At 39.6% G+C, this 16,696-nt stretch overlaps 1 protein-coding gene across 2 annotated transcripts in view; it reads right to left on the reverse strand.

Moving 5' to 3' along the window:
* PRKAR2B (protein kinase cAMP-dependent type II regulatory subunit beta) overlaps positions 1 to 16,696 on the reverse strand; it is a 110,936-nt gene that overhangs the window by 27,803 nt on the left and 66,437 nt on the right. Inside the window, exons 3-4 of one of the 2 annotated variants that reach the window (XM_033195087.1) lie at positions 7,677 to 7,729; positions 945 to 1,028 (exon numbers count right to left, since the gene is read on the reverse strand). In XM_033195087.1, coding sequence (XP_033050978.1) covers positions 945 to 1,028; positions 7,677 to 7,729 — 137 coding nt within the window. The remainder of the gene's footprint in view (positions 1 to 944; positions 1,029 to 7,676; positions 7,730 to 16,696) is intronic. The other variant, XM_033195088.1, reaches the window with a different exon arrangement.

Here is a 16,696-nt window from a genome sequence, read left to right on the forward strand (position 1 = left end):
TGGAAGACATAATATAAACATAAATTATACTAGAAACAAAGGAGATTTTAAAAATATTTAAGTGTAAATATGACACAGTATAGAACTGGTACGATGCAGTACCTGAATCTTTATAAAAACGTCCTTTTTAAGAAGACCTCATTTTAAAAAGAGCAGATCTTGATTTAATGCTTCTCCTCTAGGACATCACCAAAAACTCAAAGATGCTGAGTTTGACCAAAGAAAAAGCGGAGGTAAGTTACAAAAGTTGACTCTATTTTCACATTTGGAATATGGCAGCAGAGGTTCACTCCTAAATAACTATATAGCAATGACTAAGCATAATCTGAGATAAAGGAAGCAGAACATGTACATCACAGTGCATCCCAAAGTTTGAACAGCACACGCACTCATACCAAGAGTGGGTATTCTAGAAATACCAAACCCAAAGATTAGAGATTTCCAAATCCTTATAAAGAACAAACAAACAAACAAACAAACAAACAAAACCCTCACCTTAAAGTCAAGTGAAATGTTACTTTTAATCTGTATAATATAGAGTTTATATACATTCAAATATAATTACTATTACTGGCTGTAAAGAGAAACAATCCTCCATGGGCCCTGAGCATCCCTGCATATCCCTGCTGGGTGCAAAGAGTGCAAGGTCCTAACCTCTTTTTACCTGGGCCATAGTATCTTGAGAAATGAGATAACATCTTCCATAGGACAAACACCTCAGGCTTGTTTACTTCTTGCTCCAACAGCAGTATATTCCCCCAAACTCAATATTCCTCTCCTGCAGTTCAACCTGCTGTGCATGCAAGCATCTGCAAGGGGGCCTTTACCATCACCCCAGGGTGATGTCAGCTTACAAAAAGGGCAAAACTCAAGACCCTGCACAGTTCTTGACGCTGTCACTAGGAAGAAAAAAAAGCCATTTATATTATTAAGATTTATCTTACCGGATCCAGATTTTTAAACAGCAGGATGTCTTTGCAAGCCTCTTGCAATCTATTTCTTTGATCATCAGTTTTTGGATGTATAATCTAAAAGGACACCAGATTTTAAAAACAAAGACATTAGCCAATACCATCTCACTCAAAGAGACTTAAAAAACTAACAAAAATCAGAATCAATGTTAGAAAGAAGAACTGTTAGTGTTCAAGTTCGCTTCAGGTTGGTGCTGAGATTCACTTATGGTGACTGGTAATTATGAGCCTACTAAGTAGGGGAACATAATTCACCTTGTGGAGGGGGGAGGTTGGTATCCATTCATCAATATAGCACTGAAATGTTTTTCAAAAGCATATTTTCCCCTAGGTTAGCTAGTTCATTCTGTACAGAACTGTGACTGACTAGGAAGACTCCAAAGTTCCCAGTCAGTGGGGACCCGTACAAAAGGACAACATGTGCCAGCAGCTACACTGAAAATCTGGACTGCCGTCATTCTGTTTCTACAGAGCTTAATACTCTTTCAGGATGTAATTTTTCTTTTGAATCTTGATAAGGTCCCTGAAAGCAAGTAAAATGTTTAAATGTATAAGGCACTATACATTTAAATATATTTTTACACATGTGGTATGTACCTGCCCCACAGTAAGCAAGTGATTTTTAGAAGGGAGTAAGCAATCATGCACTGCCACTCCAAGAGAATATGTGTTCCAGGGAAAAAAAGAGTCCAAGGAGGCTGGCTGGTGCACTGATTTTACAAGGAACTCAAGGAAACTAGTGTGCTATATTCTCACTAAACTTGTATTCTAGAGGGTGAAGAGTGGCAGAATGCCTTGTGTGTAAGTGTGGCTTGCCATCTCTCGAGTCTCTTTTCACTAGCAGGAGGCTCAACTGACTTGGACCAAAAGGTCCACTCTTTTGTGAACATGAGCAGTTTGTAACTATGAAATGAGTTAGGGGGCAAGGAGTAGTCCTAAACGCAGCAGACAGGGAGTTGGTTTCCTGAACACCACCCTTTCCTGTTCCAATGCTCACTCAAAGAGTGACCACGAGAGCTGATGGGCAGGTGGCCTGCCTCTTCAGGCAGCCGGCCCCACCATCAGAGCTCACAGAATCAGGCAGCAGTGGAGTTTACAGCCACAAATATCAAAAGTCACAATGGGGAATTTAAATCCTCATTTCAAACCATAACAGATGGCTAAAAAATAATGAAAATTATAAGCCTGAAAAGAATTGAGGAAATTTATAGTATCGATATACTATCTATATGTAAACGATTGATACATAGACCATTTATCTGCATTATGTATAGACTACGTGAATGAACTATGAGCTAGTGAGAGAAAGGGTCACTGTACTTTCCCCTCTAAGGTAAGGTAGATGTAAACCTTTGTTTACTATCTGCCCAATATTCATCTCAAACTAGAGTCTAAGATGACACACAAACACAGACAAAGCAGATCCCGGGGCCTCCTCATCCACTGCTGCACAGGCAACCTTTACAATTTAGGTATTAACCAAATCACACCAACCAAACTTCACTTCCTCCTACTTCAAATAAGGAAGGCTAGCACACTAAAACAAAACAGAAAGTCATTTCTCACTTCACAAAATCCATCCAGAACTTCAAACCAAAGCAACTGAGATGTCTGCCTGCTGAGAAGCTCTGTTCTCAGAAAGGAAAAGGGAGACAGTGCATCAGTATCACGCGCCCGCTTCACTCTGATCAATTTTAGGTCTTTCTTCCCACCCCTTTCAATTCCTATAAGCCTTCACACAGAAATCCAGCTTTTTTCTCTTCTCTCTTCTTCCTGCTACCTCTCTTACCAATGAACACTTCTACTTTTTTTTTTTTTTTTTTTTGAGACAGAGTCTCACTCTGTCACCCAGGCTGGAGTACAATGGTGCGATCTTGACTCACTGCAACCTCCGCCTCCTGGGTTGACGTCATTCTCCTGCCTCAGCCTCCCGAGTAGCTGGGACTACAGGCGCCTGCCACCACACCTGGCTAATTTTTTTTGTATTTTTAGTAGAGACGGGGTTTCACCATGTTAGCCATGATGGTCTCAATCTCCTGACCTCATGATTTGTCTGGCTCGGCCTCACAAAGTACTGGGATTACAGCTGTGAGCTACCACGCCTGGCCCCTTTTTTTTTTTAAAGACAGAGTCTTGCTCTGTCACCCAGGCTAAAGTGCAGTGGTGCGATCTCGGCTCCCTGCAACCTCCGCCTCCTGGGTTCAAGCGATTCTCCTGCCTCGGTCTCCTGAGCAGCTGGGATTACAGGTGCCCACCACTGCGCCCAGCTAATTTTTGTATTTTTGTAAAGACAGGGTTTCACCACCTTGGCCAAGCTGGTCTCGAACTCCTGACCTCGTGATCCACCCCCCCCCCCCCCGGCCTTCCAAAGTGCTAAGATCACAGGCGTGAGCCGCTGTACCTGACCCAATGACCATTTCTAAGTAGTCTCTGTTTCTCTGCCCCACCTCCATCACTATAGTCTACTGCTCTCCTCCTGTTTCCCTTTTCCCTTACCCTGCCATTACTCCTCAGCACCCAGAGTCCACTCTCCATAATTAACCTCATCAGTAAAATCCCTCTTCGCTGGGGAAAGTAAACAGTCGAAAGCAGGTGCAGTCTCGGACACTGCAGCTCCTCTGCACTACAGCCACCTGCTCCGAAGATGCGCTCCCACATTTTTCCTCTGGGGCTTGGCGTGATCCCACCTCAGGGATCTGTCTCTGGGTCACTGAGGCCTCAGCAATACACCCAAATTGTGATTTTAGTGTACCAGAGGCCACTTTGGTTTTCATTAAAATTCATTCCTGATTTCAGATAAAAATGTTATTTGTTAAACAAACGTAGCATAAATACACGCCAGGTACTATTTTAAGGCTTTACTAATATTAACTCATTTTATCCTAGTGATAGATCCCATGAAGCAGGTTAAGAAATTTAGAGCTAAGGAAATCAACTTGCCTAAATCACTCGTCCAATGTCATCTAGTCCATAAGGTGCAGAGCAGGATTCATGCCAGCCAGGCCAGCTACAGAGTCTATACTCTAAACCAGGGACCAGCAAACTATACCTACAAGCAAAGCTGTTTTTGTATGTATGGCTTCTAGGCTAAGAATAATTTTACATTTTTTAATGACTGGGGGGAAAAAATCAAACAAATGATAGTATTTCCTGACACATAAAATCTATATTAAATTCAAATTCAAATGTCATAGTTTTAATATAACACAACAGACGTGTCTTTCATTGATGTATTACCTACAGCTGCTTTCAAGCTACTACAGCAGAAATGAGTAGTTGCAAAGTAGTTGACTCCTCAAAGCCTAAAATATTTACTCTCGGAAAATAGTGCATTTTTCAGTTTAAAAAAAAAGAAAACTTTGCCAATTTCTGCTCTACATTTTTGCTGCCTTTCCATTAAAAAAAAAAAGAAAACCAGTTAATAAGTAAGGTTTAAACTTAGACATTTTCTTTAAAGAACACTGTATATCGATTGGGCACAGTGGCTCATGCCGGTAATCCTAACTTTGGGAGGCAAAGGTGGGTGGATCACCTGAGGCCAGGAATTCAAGACCAGCCTGGCCAACAGGACGAAACACCATCTCTACTAAAAATACAAAAATTAGACAGGTATGTGGTGGTGCACACCTGCAGTCCCAGCTACTCGGGAGGCTGAGGCATGAGAATCGCTTGAACCCAGGAGGCAGAGGTTGCAGGGAACTGAGATTGCACCACTGCACTCCAGCCTGAGTGGCAGAGCAAGACGACTGTCTCCAAAACCAAAAAAAAAAAAATCAAAAAACAGAAAACAAAAAACAAAAACACTGTATCTATGCTGTTAGGCAAGAGAAATCTATACAAGGTATTTTCGTATTTGTCCCATCCATTCTCCACACGGAGCTGAAAATAATCTTTCAAAAGTTTAAATCAGGATACTCCCTTCTCCAGCTTAAAACCTCAATGGACTCCATCACGTTTGGTGAGAATTAAATCCCCATTCCTTCCTTCTCTACCCTCACTGCAGCCATTTGGCCCAGCTCCACCTGCCTTCCCCTATGCCAGGCTCAGCTCCATCTAAAATGCACTAAGGGGGCTTCTGGCAAGACTCTCTGCCTGCCCATCCTTCCAGCCTCACCTCAAGGATGCTTGTTTCAACCATTCCAGAGTATCAGAGCCCCTGCTGGCTTGGGGCTTGTGTTTGGATCCCTACAGTGTTTCACTGTTTCTTTAGCACTTCATGTTTTTTAACTTTTCATTAATGTATTCACTTGTCTGCTTCTCTCTCTAGACTATAAGCTCCAAGAGCGCAGAGATTTGTCCATTTGCTCACCACTTTACACCTAGCACCAGACCAGATATGCAGATGGAACTCCAAAAAATTTTTGTGGAGAAACATAGAAATACTCTACCCTTAAGTTTATCAGCTGTTCTCTACCAGTTTCTACATGCTAGATTTAGACAACCTTTAAATTTTCATTTATTAAAGGCATTCCAACTAAAATCTGTTATTTTCCAAAATGAGTCTTAAGTATTTACATTTTCTTTGAATTCGTATCAGAGGATAAATTTCTGTTTATACTACAGACTTAAGGATTTGGTGAGTCTCAGAGGTAATACAAAATGTCCAAATGAAATGTAATTTTATCACAACACAGTATACATTTTTCTTATAGATATTTCCCAATATGCTTCTGGATCTAAATAATTTTGAAACCTGTAATAATCATTCCCAAGCATGTGGTGTGGTATGCCTCATAGTTTCTGAGACCAAAGTAAGTACAATTTTTAGTAACACACTTAGAGGAGAGAATACTCAACCTAATTGATAACCTAAGATACTTTGCTATAATCAAACATATAATTAATACATTAATTACCAAAAAAACTATTAAAAATAACTTTAAAAGGTGTTACAGGGGACAGCTCTTACGGTAAAGGCCCAACCACAAAGATTCCTCCTCCTCTAGTAACTGCCCTTATTTATAGAAGTGGTTCCCAAGTAGGTTGGACTTGTTGACCGTGGCCCTACCCTGGGCCAGAGCTGAGTGCATCAGAAACTCTTGGGAAGTTGGAATTTTGAACTGAGAGACACAGTAACAGAGATGAGTAGCTGAGCCCCTTTCAAAGACACTACGCTAAGTCTTACACTCTGGCTCTTGATGGACCCCAGAGGTGAGCTGGCTCCTGCCTCCCAGGCCTACAGCTTGGCCTTTGAATGCTTTCTGTAGTTCAATATGATCTCCAAGCATTTGTCTGATAATCTCTCCCCAGTGTTTTCTTTTTCACATTTGTCTTGATAGGGTTAGGTTTTACACAGCCAAATGAATCTTAACTGGTATAGCCTCCCCAACAAAACTGTTAGAAATTAGCTGGAGTGAACCTGCCAAAACACTTTATTTACCTCATGAATTAAATGGCAGCTAAAATTCAAGACCAAACAGCTTTTGAATCAATGAGATACTGCATATTGTTTTTAAACTGTATTGCAAATGTTCATTAATTCAGGTTTTTATTAATTTAAACCAGCTCATCTCGATTGCTCTTATCCCAATTACTAAATTTTATCATATCCATTTATACACACATACAAAGAATGCATGTTGTCTTCAATGCCACCCAGTACTGTTTCTGCTAGATACAGTATACGGGTATAGTAAAGTATATGGTAGGCAAGGTCTAGTTTTTCAGACTATACAGAGGGGTAACAGTACATCACAGATTAGTAAAAATACCTTAATCCTAAAACAACATCATTTCCAGGCTAGGATTTATAAACTTCATGAAAATAACTGAAGTTCTAATAGTGAGAAATGAGCTTCCACAATCCTGGTAGTGGGAATCCCCATGGGTCCAGGAATAAAATGGGATTTCAAGATCTTCCATGTTGTAAGCCTCCTGATACCACTGCATTTTACATATGTTTCAAGGAGCTTAATGATGTAATGACTTAGGGACGTAGTATCTGCTTCTCCACAAGAAATCTCAATCTTACTTAAGTACTTTTCAGAGCTACAAAAATAAGTTTTTGTTTATACTGTTTAAGGCCAAAGAAACAAGAGGCACTTTTGCAACATACGTACTCAAAAAAAGGGGAGGAGGGTGGTGCAGAAATTTAATTACTTTCCATTTCCAGGCATAGTCATCTCTTAGTTTACTTTTTACTAAATCAACAATAGAACTGAGCTGAAAGACATAGCTTAAAAACTGCTGAAATCACAGTGGACAAATTCTTACAAAAACATTAGGGCCTGCAAGAAGTCAGCTGCTGAGCAAACGATGAAGACTCACAGATTTCAAAAATAATCCTAACTGCTGTACTGACACTGGATGCGATTTTACTGTGATTTGTTTGTTTCAGAATAACCTTCTGGTGTTATAAATTAATAGGAGTAGGAGGTCTTTCCCAGTATTTTTGTTTACTAGAAACACTGTCTAAGAAAAATAGTATTATCACTATGAGAAAGACAGCTGAAAACATTTTTCATCACCAGGATATATTTTGTAAAGAGATAAAATATATCTCTTTATACTCTTCAGATAAAAATAATTCTGCAAGACTCAGCAGGAGTAGGCTATTGGAGATGAGACTAAGAAAAGAAATAGTCAAAATAATTCCATTATGTCTCCTGTTAACCTGCATGCCTGTTAACATCTTTTCTATGATTATTTTCCTTAGATATGACAAGGGCATCAATTTAAAATTTATTCATTCAGTAAATTACATACCCTGGACTCTGCATCATCTTCTTCTTCATCAGGATTATAAGCTTCTGCACATACTATAAAAACAGAAATGAACATCTTAGATTGTTTCATCAAAAACCATACTGCAATGAGTACATCGTTAACACTTAATGAACAAAAAGAGTACCACGGTATAAAAAACCATTAATTCACCTCAACCAGGGGAAGCAGTCTACCCCCCAAAACTGGTTTCATATTGCAATTTATAATTTACTTAAAAATAAAGCTGTATTTTTGGACACTGACACTTTCTGATTTCTCCCATTTCGAGAAACATAGCCTAAACCCTTTCATTTTCATTTCCAAGGCATAGTATCTAAACATTACCTAAAAGAACAGAAACAAAAGAAAAGGCTGTCTGCCATGAAATGATCAATTTAATCATATAGTTGTGACTAACTTTCACAAATTATCCATAATCTAAATATTACGGAACAAATATTAACACTTTGTGTATTTCAGGGACAAATATTAACATTTTGGATATTTCCTTCCAGTCTTTTCTCTGGGTTGAGTTTATATTGCATATGCAACTTAAAAACCTGCTTTTTTCATTTAACACTATAAGAATTTTGCATGTCATTAGAAACACTGTGTAAATACTGCATTTAAGGATTGTAGATTATCATATGCTGTAAATAACTACTTCTCCAATACTGAACATTTAGCTGGCTTATATTAAAACAACTTTGCAATAAACACTTTCATGCATCGATATTTGTCTACATTTCAGATTATGCTGTAGGCATTATTCCCAAACTTATTTTGGAGGGTTAAATAGTATGACCATTTTTAGGGCACATTTATCACCACGTTTCTTTCTAGAAGGGCTGTACCTATCCATTGTCCTATCAAAAATAGGTAATAAGACTTCCCTAACTGTACAACAGAATTGGATGCTATTGCTTAAAATCTTTGCCAATTTAAATAAATAATTTAAAATTTTTTTAAATTACTAAATTTGAACTATTTTCAAATGTTTATAGGACGACTGTATTTCTTCCTTTGTCCTTATCTATAGGAAATATCTGGTTTTCTTTTTGACTTAAATTAGTATTCTCATACCACTTTATCTGTCATATTACCCAGAATCATTTTATCCAATTTGCTTTTCAATTATAACTACAAGGTTTTTATAGATTATGCATGTTTATTTTTAATGTCATGACATCTATGAAGAAAGAAAATTCCCCAATGTGTTTTAAACCCAGCATTAAACATCACAGAAGTATCACTTCTTTTGACCTCGAAAACCCTTTCCTTATTTGCAAATCTAAAGATTTATTTCTTTTTTCATTCAGTTGTTTAAAGGTAGAGCTTTTTACATGTACTATTTAATCTATACGGAGTTTATTCTGGCATAGATAAAAAATTTAAGTACAAAGAATAAATGAAAGGCTGACAAATGTCTTCCTAGGGCCCTCAGGGTGGCATCGAAAATAGTATCACCTTTGGTACCACTATTCCCATTATTATACCATAAAACACTTTCTTTCCCCCAGGCACCACTCTATACACCTGGACCAGTGACTCTTAACCAAGTCCTATTGTGCCCTCCACAGGAGGGTTTCCACCTCTGTGACATTTTAATTGTCATAACTATAGGGGGTTAGAGGGATGCCACTAGCATCTACTGGGTACAGGCCAAGGATGCTGGAAACATCCTACGATGCACCAAACGACCCGCCCTGAACAGAAAGAACTACCTGGCCAAAAATGTCAACAGTACCGAGGCTGAGAAACCCTGATCTAAAGTACATCATCTCATTCAATCTCACATCAACCTTAAGGTAGATGTTAATGTCATCACTTGACAGATGAAAGAGTAGGGCACAGGAAAGCCAAGATCACGCATCCTAGTAAGTGACAGGACCCACATTTTATCCAGGATTGTCTGTCTTGACTCCAAAGCTCTTGCTCTTAACCACTATTCTACACATGACTGCTTTGGTGAATTTACCAGCATAATTCCTGGACTTCAACCTTCAGTCTCAGAAATGTAACAGAAATGGACCAGTCATGTAGAAGCAGGCTCACATTAAAGAACCTCACTGACATATGAAACCAGAATGCCAATTTACTAATTACCTTCCTGAATGAAGGATCGGACCAGCACAACTAGCTAGATCTCTCCCTGCTGGAAAACCAAAGAAGCAGCCAAGTCACTACTGAAAGATCGCTTGGTGAGCAGGAAATGGGAAATAGTAAACTTTATTAAATAAATTGAATGTTTCATGGCATCAGGCTGGACAGCCTGCGGCACTCTACAGGGGTGGCCCTGCCAGTGTGTCCAGGATACTTTAACTGGGTTGGCTGCAACTCTCTAGAGAGCACAAGGACATCTACTTCTAAAGCTTGGCTCTCTAACTTTCTGTCCCCAGAGACAGCCAACTTCATAGGCAGGACTGCTACATAATTTGTATGGCCCAGTGCAAAACAAAACAAAACAAACAAACAATAAAAACCATATACGGGCCCCATCTTCAAAAATTAAGACTTTCCAAAGGACAACAAGAGCAGAGCATTAAACCAAATGCACGGCCCTTGTGAGTGCAGGGCCCATGAAGCTGGCCATGTTCAAAGGATTGACACATTCAACAAGGTGGCAGTAGGCAGTAGGCAAGATATTTGGTTAAGATAACTTGTTTTACATATACACACCCACCCACCCTCTGTTGATCTTATTTTTTAATTACTGTTGATCTTAAATTGTTGATCTTAAATTTTAATTCACAGAAAGCAATCCTAATTCTCAAATTTCTAAATGCCTAGCCCCCAAGCCCTAACTAAAAATCATCTGGAGTAAGAATCTATTATTTTGGCCGGGCGCGGTGGCTCAAGCCTGTAATCCCAGCACTTTGGGAGGCCGAGACGGGCGGATCATGAGGTCAGGAGATCGAGACCCTCCTGGCTAACACGGTGAAACCCCGTCTCTACTAAAAATACAAAAACTAGCCGGGCGAGGTGGCGGGCGCCTGTAGTCCCAGCTACTCGGGAGGCTGAGGCAGGAGAATGGCGTAAACCCGGGAGGCGGAGCTTGCAGTGAGCTGAGATCCGGCCACTGCACTCCAGCCGGGGCGACAGAGCGAGACTCCGCCTCAAAAAAAAAAAAAAAATCTATTATTTTTCCAAATACTTTATCAATCATCTCAATATTATTACTTAACACTCTGTTGATTTGTGATATCCACTTTACCACATAGTATGTTTGTCCATATCTGGGCTATCTGTTTCATTGAACTACATATTGTGTCAATACTACAAGGACTTAGTTACTGACGTTCCTGTTGCAATTGTTTCACTACATTAGAATTCATCTACCCCCACCTTCCATAGCCAAATCAAAATAAAGTATCTGCAGTTTTGTAAAGCTGTCATCGTGCCTTATAGCTCTTTATCATCACTTAAACTGTTTCTTCTGACTGGAACTCCCTCCAATCTCCTTTCCAAGCCAACCCTTCTCTCCAGACTCAACTAAAAAGTCAGATGGAGAGTCACATCTTGACCTTTCACCTACACAGAACTAATTCTGGAAACTCCACTTCTGTGCTCATCCTTTGCACTCCCGCAATACAGTGGGAAGAGCTCATTATTGCCATTTACCACACTGCATGCTTCTAAAGATGTTACAAGCTGCTTGCCTCTCCAGGCTGAGGCATAGCCCTCCAGGGACCAACTGTATGCTCTTGTTCATCTCTGTATTTCCCTAGCACTGACCTGGCACATTGCCTACTAGCTCAATGCACTTTTTTTTTTTTTTAAATAAATGGTTGGTGAACAAACAAGCTTGCAAGGTCCTTGAGAGCAGAGATGTCCTTTTTTTAATATCTCACAATAATGTATTTGTATTATACACACTCAAACACACATTGAATGAATGAATGAATGAATGAATGAATACTTGCTCAATGTTAAAATGTCCTACACAATTTGTCCAAGAAATGGGGACAGAGAGGATGAGTGAAAATGAGAGCCTTTTGTCTTACTCACCAAAAGTCCTGGCACAAAGATTAGGAGGTCAGTAAATATTTCTGTAACAAATAAATGAAGAGGGAGGTTCCAAGATGGCCAAATAGGAACAGTTCCAGTCTACAGCTCCCAGCGTGAGCAATGCAGAAGACGGGTGATTTCTGCATTTCCAACTGAGCTTTGAAAAGAGTAGTAGCTCTCCCAGCACGGAGTCTGAGATCTGAGAACAGACAAACTGCCTCCTCAAGTGGGTCCCTGACACCCAAGTAGTGTAACTGGGAGGTACCTCCCGGTAGGGGCCAAATTACACCTCACATGGCCAGGTGCCCCTCTGAGACGAAGCCTCCAGAGGAACGATCAGGCAGCAACATTTGCTGTTTTACAATATTCACTGTTTTGCAGCCTCCGCTGGTGATACCCAGGCAAACAGGGTCTGGAGTGGACCTCCAGCAAACTCCAACAGACCTGCAGCTGAGGGTCCTGACTGTTAGAAGGAAAACTAACAAACAGAAAGGACATCTACACCAAAACCCCATCTGTACGTCACCATCATCAAAGACCAAAGGAAGACAAAACCACAAAGATGGGGAAAAACCAGAGCAGAAAAGCTGAAACCCCTAAAAATCAGAGCACCTCTTCTCCTCCAAAGGAACGCAGCTCCTCACCAGCAATGGAACAAAGCTGGACAGGGGATGACTTTGACGAGTTGAGAGAAGAAGGCTTCAAACTTCTCCGAGCTAAATAAAGGAGGATGTTCGAACCCATCGCAAAGAAGCTAAAAACCTTGAAAAAAGATTAGACAAATGGCTAACTAGAATAACCAATGCAGAGAAGTCCTTAAATGACCTGATAGAGCTGAAAACCATAGCACAAGAACTACATGACACATGCACAAGCTTCAGTAGCTGATTCGATCAACTGAAAGGGTATCAGTGATTGAAGATCAAATGAATGAAATGAAGTGAGAAGTTTAGAGAAAAAAGAGTAAAAAGAAATGAACAAAGCCTCCAAGAAATATGGGATTATGTGAAAAGACTAAATCTATATCTGACTGGTGTACCTGAAAGTAATGGGGAGAATGGAACCAAGTTGGAAAACACTCTTCAGGATATTATCCAGGAGAACTTCCCCAACCTAGCAAGGCAGGCCAGCATTCAAATTCAGGAAATATAGAGAATGCCACAAAGATACTCCTAGAGAAGAGCAACTCCAAGACACATAATTGTCAGATTCACCAAAGTTGAAAGGAAGGAAAAAATGTTAAGGGCAGCCAGAGAGAAAGGTCGGGTTACCCACAAAGGGAAGCCCATCAGACTAACAGCAGATCTCTCAGCAGAAACTCTACAAGCCAGAAGAGAGTAGGGGCCAATATTCAACATTCTTAAAGAAAAGAATTTTCAACCCAGAATTTCATATTCAGCCAAACTAAGTTTCATAAGTGAAGGAGAAATAAAATCCTTTACAGACAAGCAAATGCTGAGGGATTTTGTCACCACCAGGCCTCCCTTACAAGAAGAGCTCCTGAAGGAAGCAGTAAACATGGAAAGGAAAAACCAGTACCAGCCACTGCAAAAACATGCCAAATGGTAAAGACCGTCGACGCTATGAAGAAACTGCATCAATTAACAGGCAAAATAACAGGGTAACATCACAATGACAGGATCAAATTCACACAAGACAATATTAACCTTAAATGTAAATGGGCTAGATGCCCCAGTTAAAAGACACAGACAAGCAAATTGGATAGTCAAGACCAATCAGTGTGCTGTATTCAGGAGACCCATCTCACATGCAAAGACACACATAGGCTCAAAATAAAGGGATGGAGGAAGATCTACCAAGAAAATGGAAAGCAAAAAACAAAAAAAAGCAGAGGTTGCAATCCTAGCCTCTGATAAAAGAGACTTTAAACCAACAAAGATCAAAAGAGACAAAGAAGATCATTACATAATGGTAAAGGGATCAATTACACAAGAAGAGCTAACTATCCTAAATATAGGAGCACCCAGATTCATAAAGCAAGTCCTTAGAGACCTACAATAATAATGGGAGACTTTAACACCCCACTGTCAATATTAGACATATCAACCAGACAGAAAGTTAACAAGGATGTCCAAGAATTGAACTCAGCTCTGCACCAACTGGACCTAATAGACATCTACAGAACTCTCCATCCCAAATCAACAGAATATACATTCTTCTCAGCACCACATCACACTTACTCCAAAATCGACCGCATAGTTGGAAGTAAATCACTCCTGAGCAAATGTAAAAGAACGGAAATTATAACAAACTGTCTCTCAGACCACAGTGCAATCAAACTAGAACTCAGGATGAAGAAACTCACTCAAAACCACTCAACTACATGGAAACTGAACAACCTGCTCCTGAATGACTACTGGGTACATAACGAAATGAAGGCAGAAATAAAGATGTTCTTTGAAACCAATGAGAACGAAGACACAACATGCCAGAATCTCTGGGACACATTTAAAGCAGTGTGTAGAGGGAAATTTATAGCACTAAATGCCCACAAGCGAAAGCAGGTAAGATCTAAACTTGATACCCTAACATCACAATTAAAAGAACTAGAGAAGCAAGAGCAAACACATTCAAAAGCTAGCAGAAGGCAATAAATAACTAAGATCAGAGTAGAACTGAAGGAGATAGATACACAAAAAACCCTTCAAAAAAATCAAAGAATCCAGGAGCTGGTTTTTTGAAAAGATCAACAAAATTGAAAGACCACTAGCAAGACTAACACAGAAGAAAAGAGAGAAGAATCAAACAGATGCAATAAAAAATGATAAAGGGGTTATCACCACTGATCCCACAGAAATACAAACTATCATCAGAGAATATTATAAACACCTCTACGCAAATAAACTTGAAAATCTAGAAGAAATGAATAAATTCCTGGACACATACACCCTCCCATGACTAAACCAGGAAGAAGTTGAATCCCTGAATAGACCAATAACAGGCTCTGAAATTGAGGCAATAATTAATAGCCTACCAACCAAAAAAAGTCCAGGACCAGACGGATTCACAGCCGAATTCTACCAGAGGTAGAGGAGCTGGTACCATTCCTTCTGAAACTATTTCAATCAATAGAAAAACAGGGAATCCTCATTTTATGAGGCCAGCATCATCCTGATTCCAAAGCCTGGCAGAGACACAACAAAAAAAGAGAATTTTATACCAATATCCCTGATGAACACTGATGCAGAAATCCTCAATAAAATACTGGCAAACCGAATCCAGTAGCACATCAAAAAGCTTATCTACCATGATCAAGTTGGCTTCATCCCTGGGATGCAAGGCTATATATATTGATCAATATACACAAATCAATAAATATATAACAGAACCAAAGACAAAAACCACATGATTATCTCAATACATTCAGAAAAGGCCTTCAACAAAATTCAACAGCCCTTCATGCTAAAAACTCTCAATAAATTCGGTATTGATGGGACGTATCTCAAAATAATAAGAGCTATTTATGACAAACCCACAGCTAATATCACACTGAATGGGCAAAAACTGGAAGCATTCCTTTTGAAAACTGGCACAAGACAGGGATGCCCTCTCTCACCACTCCTATTCAATACAGCATTCCAAGTTCTGGCCAGAGCAATCAGGCAGGAGAAAGAAATAAAGGGTATTCAATTAGGAAAAGAGGAAGTCAAATTGTCCCTGTTTGCAGATACATGATTGTATATTTAGAAAACCCTGTCGTCTCATTCCCAAATCTCCTTAAGCTGATAAGCAACTTCCGCAAAGTCTCGGGATACAAAATCAGTGTACAAAAATCACAAGCATTCCTATACACCAATAACAAATAAACAGAGAGCCAAATTGTGAATGAACTCCCATTCACAATTGCTTCAAAGAGAATAAAATACCTAGGAATCCAACTTACAAGGGATGTGAAGACCTTTTCAAGGAGAACTACAAACCACTGCTCAGTGAAATAAAAGAGGACACAAACAAATGTAAGACCGTTCCATGCTCATGGATAGAAGAATCAATACTGTGAAAATGGCCATACTGCCCAAGGTTATTTATAGATTCAATGCCATCCCCATCAAGCTACCAATGACTTTCTTCACAGAATTGGAAAAAACTACTTTAAAGTTCATATGGAACCAAAAAAGGGCCCGCATTGCCAAGACAATCCTAAGTCAAAAGAACAAAGCTGGAGGCATCACGTTACCTGACTTCAAACTATACTACAAGGCTACAGTAACCAAAACAGCATGGTACTGGTACCAAAACAGAGATATAGACCAATGGAACAGAACAGAGCCCTCAGAAATAATACCACACATCTATAGCCATCTGATCTTTGACAAACCTGACAAAAACAAGAAATGGGGAAAGGATTCCCTATGTAATAAATGGTGCTGGGAAAACTGGCTAGCAATATATGTAGAAAGCTGGAACTGGATCCCTTCCTTACATCTTATACAAAAATTAATTCAAGATGGACTAAAGACTTAAATATTAGATCTAAAACCATAAAAACCCTAGAAGAAAACCTAGGCAATACCACTCAGGACATAGGCATGGGCAACGACTTCATGTCTAAAACACCAAACATAACGCCAACAAAAGCCAAAATCGATAAATGGGATCTAATTAAACTAAAGAGCTTCTGTACATCAAAAGAAACTACCATCAGAGTGAACAGGCAACCTACAGAATGGGAGAAAATTTTTGCATTCTACCCATCTGACAAAGGGCTAATATCCAGAATCTACAAAGAACTTAATCAAATTTATAAGAAAAAATCAAACAACCCCAACAAAAAGCAGGCAAAGGATATGAACAGACACTTCTCAAAAAAAGACATTTATGCAGCCAACGGACACATGAAAAAAGGCTCATCATCACTGGCCATCAGAGAAATGCAAATCAAAACCACAGTGAGATACTACCTCACACCAGTTAGAATGGCGATCATTAAAACAGGTGCTGGAGAGGATGTGGAGAAACAGGAACACTTTTACACTGTTGGTGGGACTATA

This window comes from Trachypithecus francoisi, unplaced genomic scaffold (genome assembly GCF_009764315.1).
Source record: "Trachypithecus francoisi isolate TF-2019V2 unplaced genomic scaffold, Tfra_2.0 Lachesis_group4, whole genome shotgun sequence".
In the NCBI taxonomy this organism is placed as follows: domain Eukaryota; kingdom Metazoa; phylum Chordata; class Mammalia; order Primates; family Cercopithecidae; genus Trachypithecus; species Trachypithecus francoisi.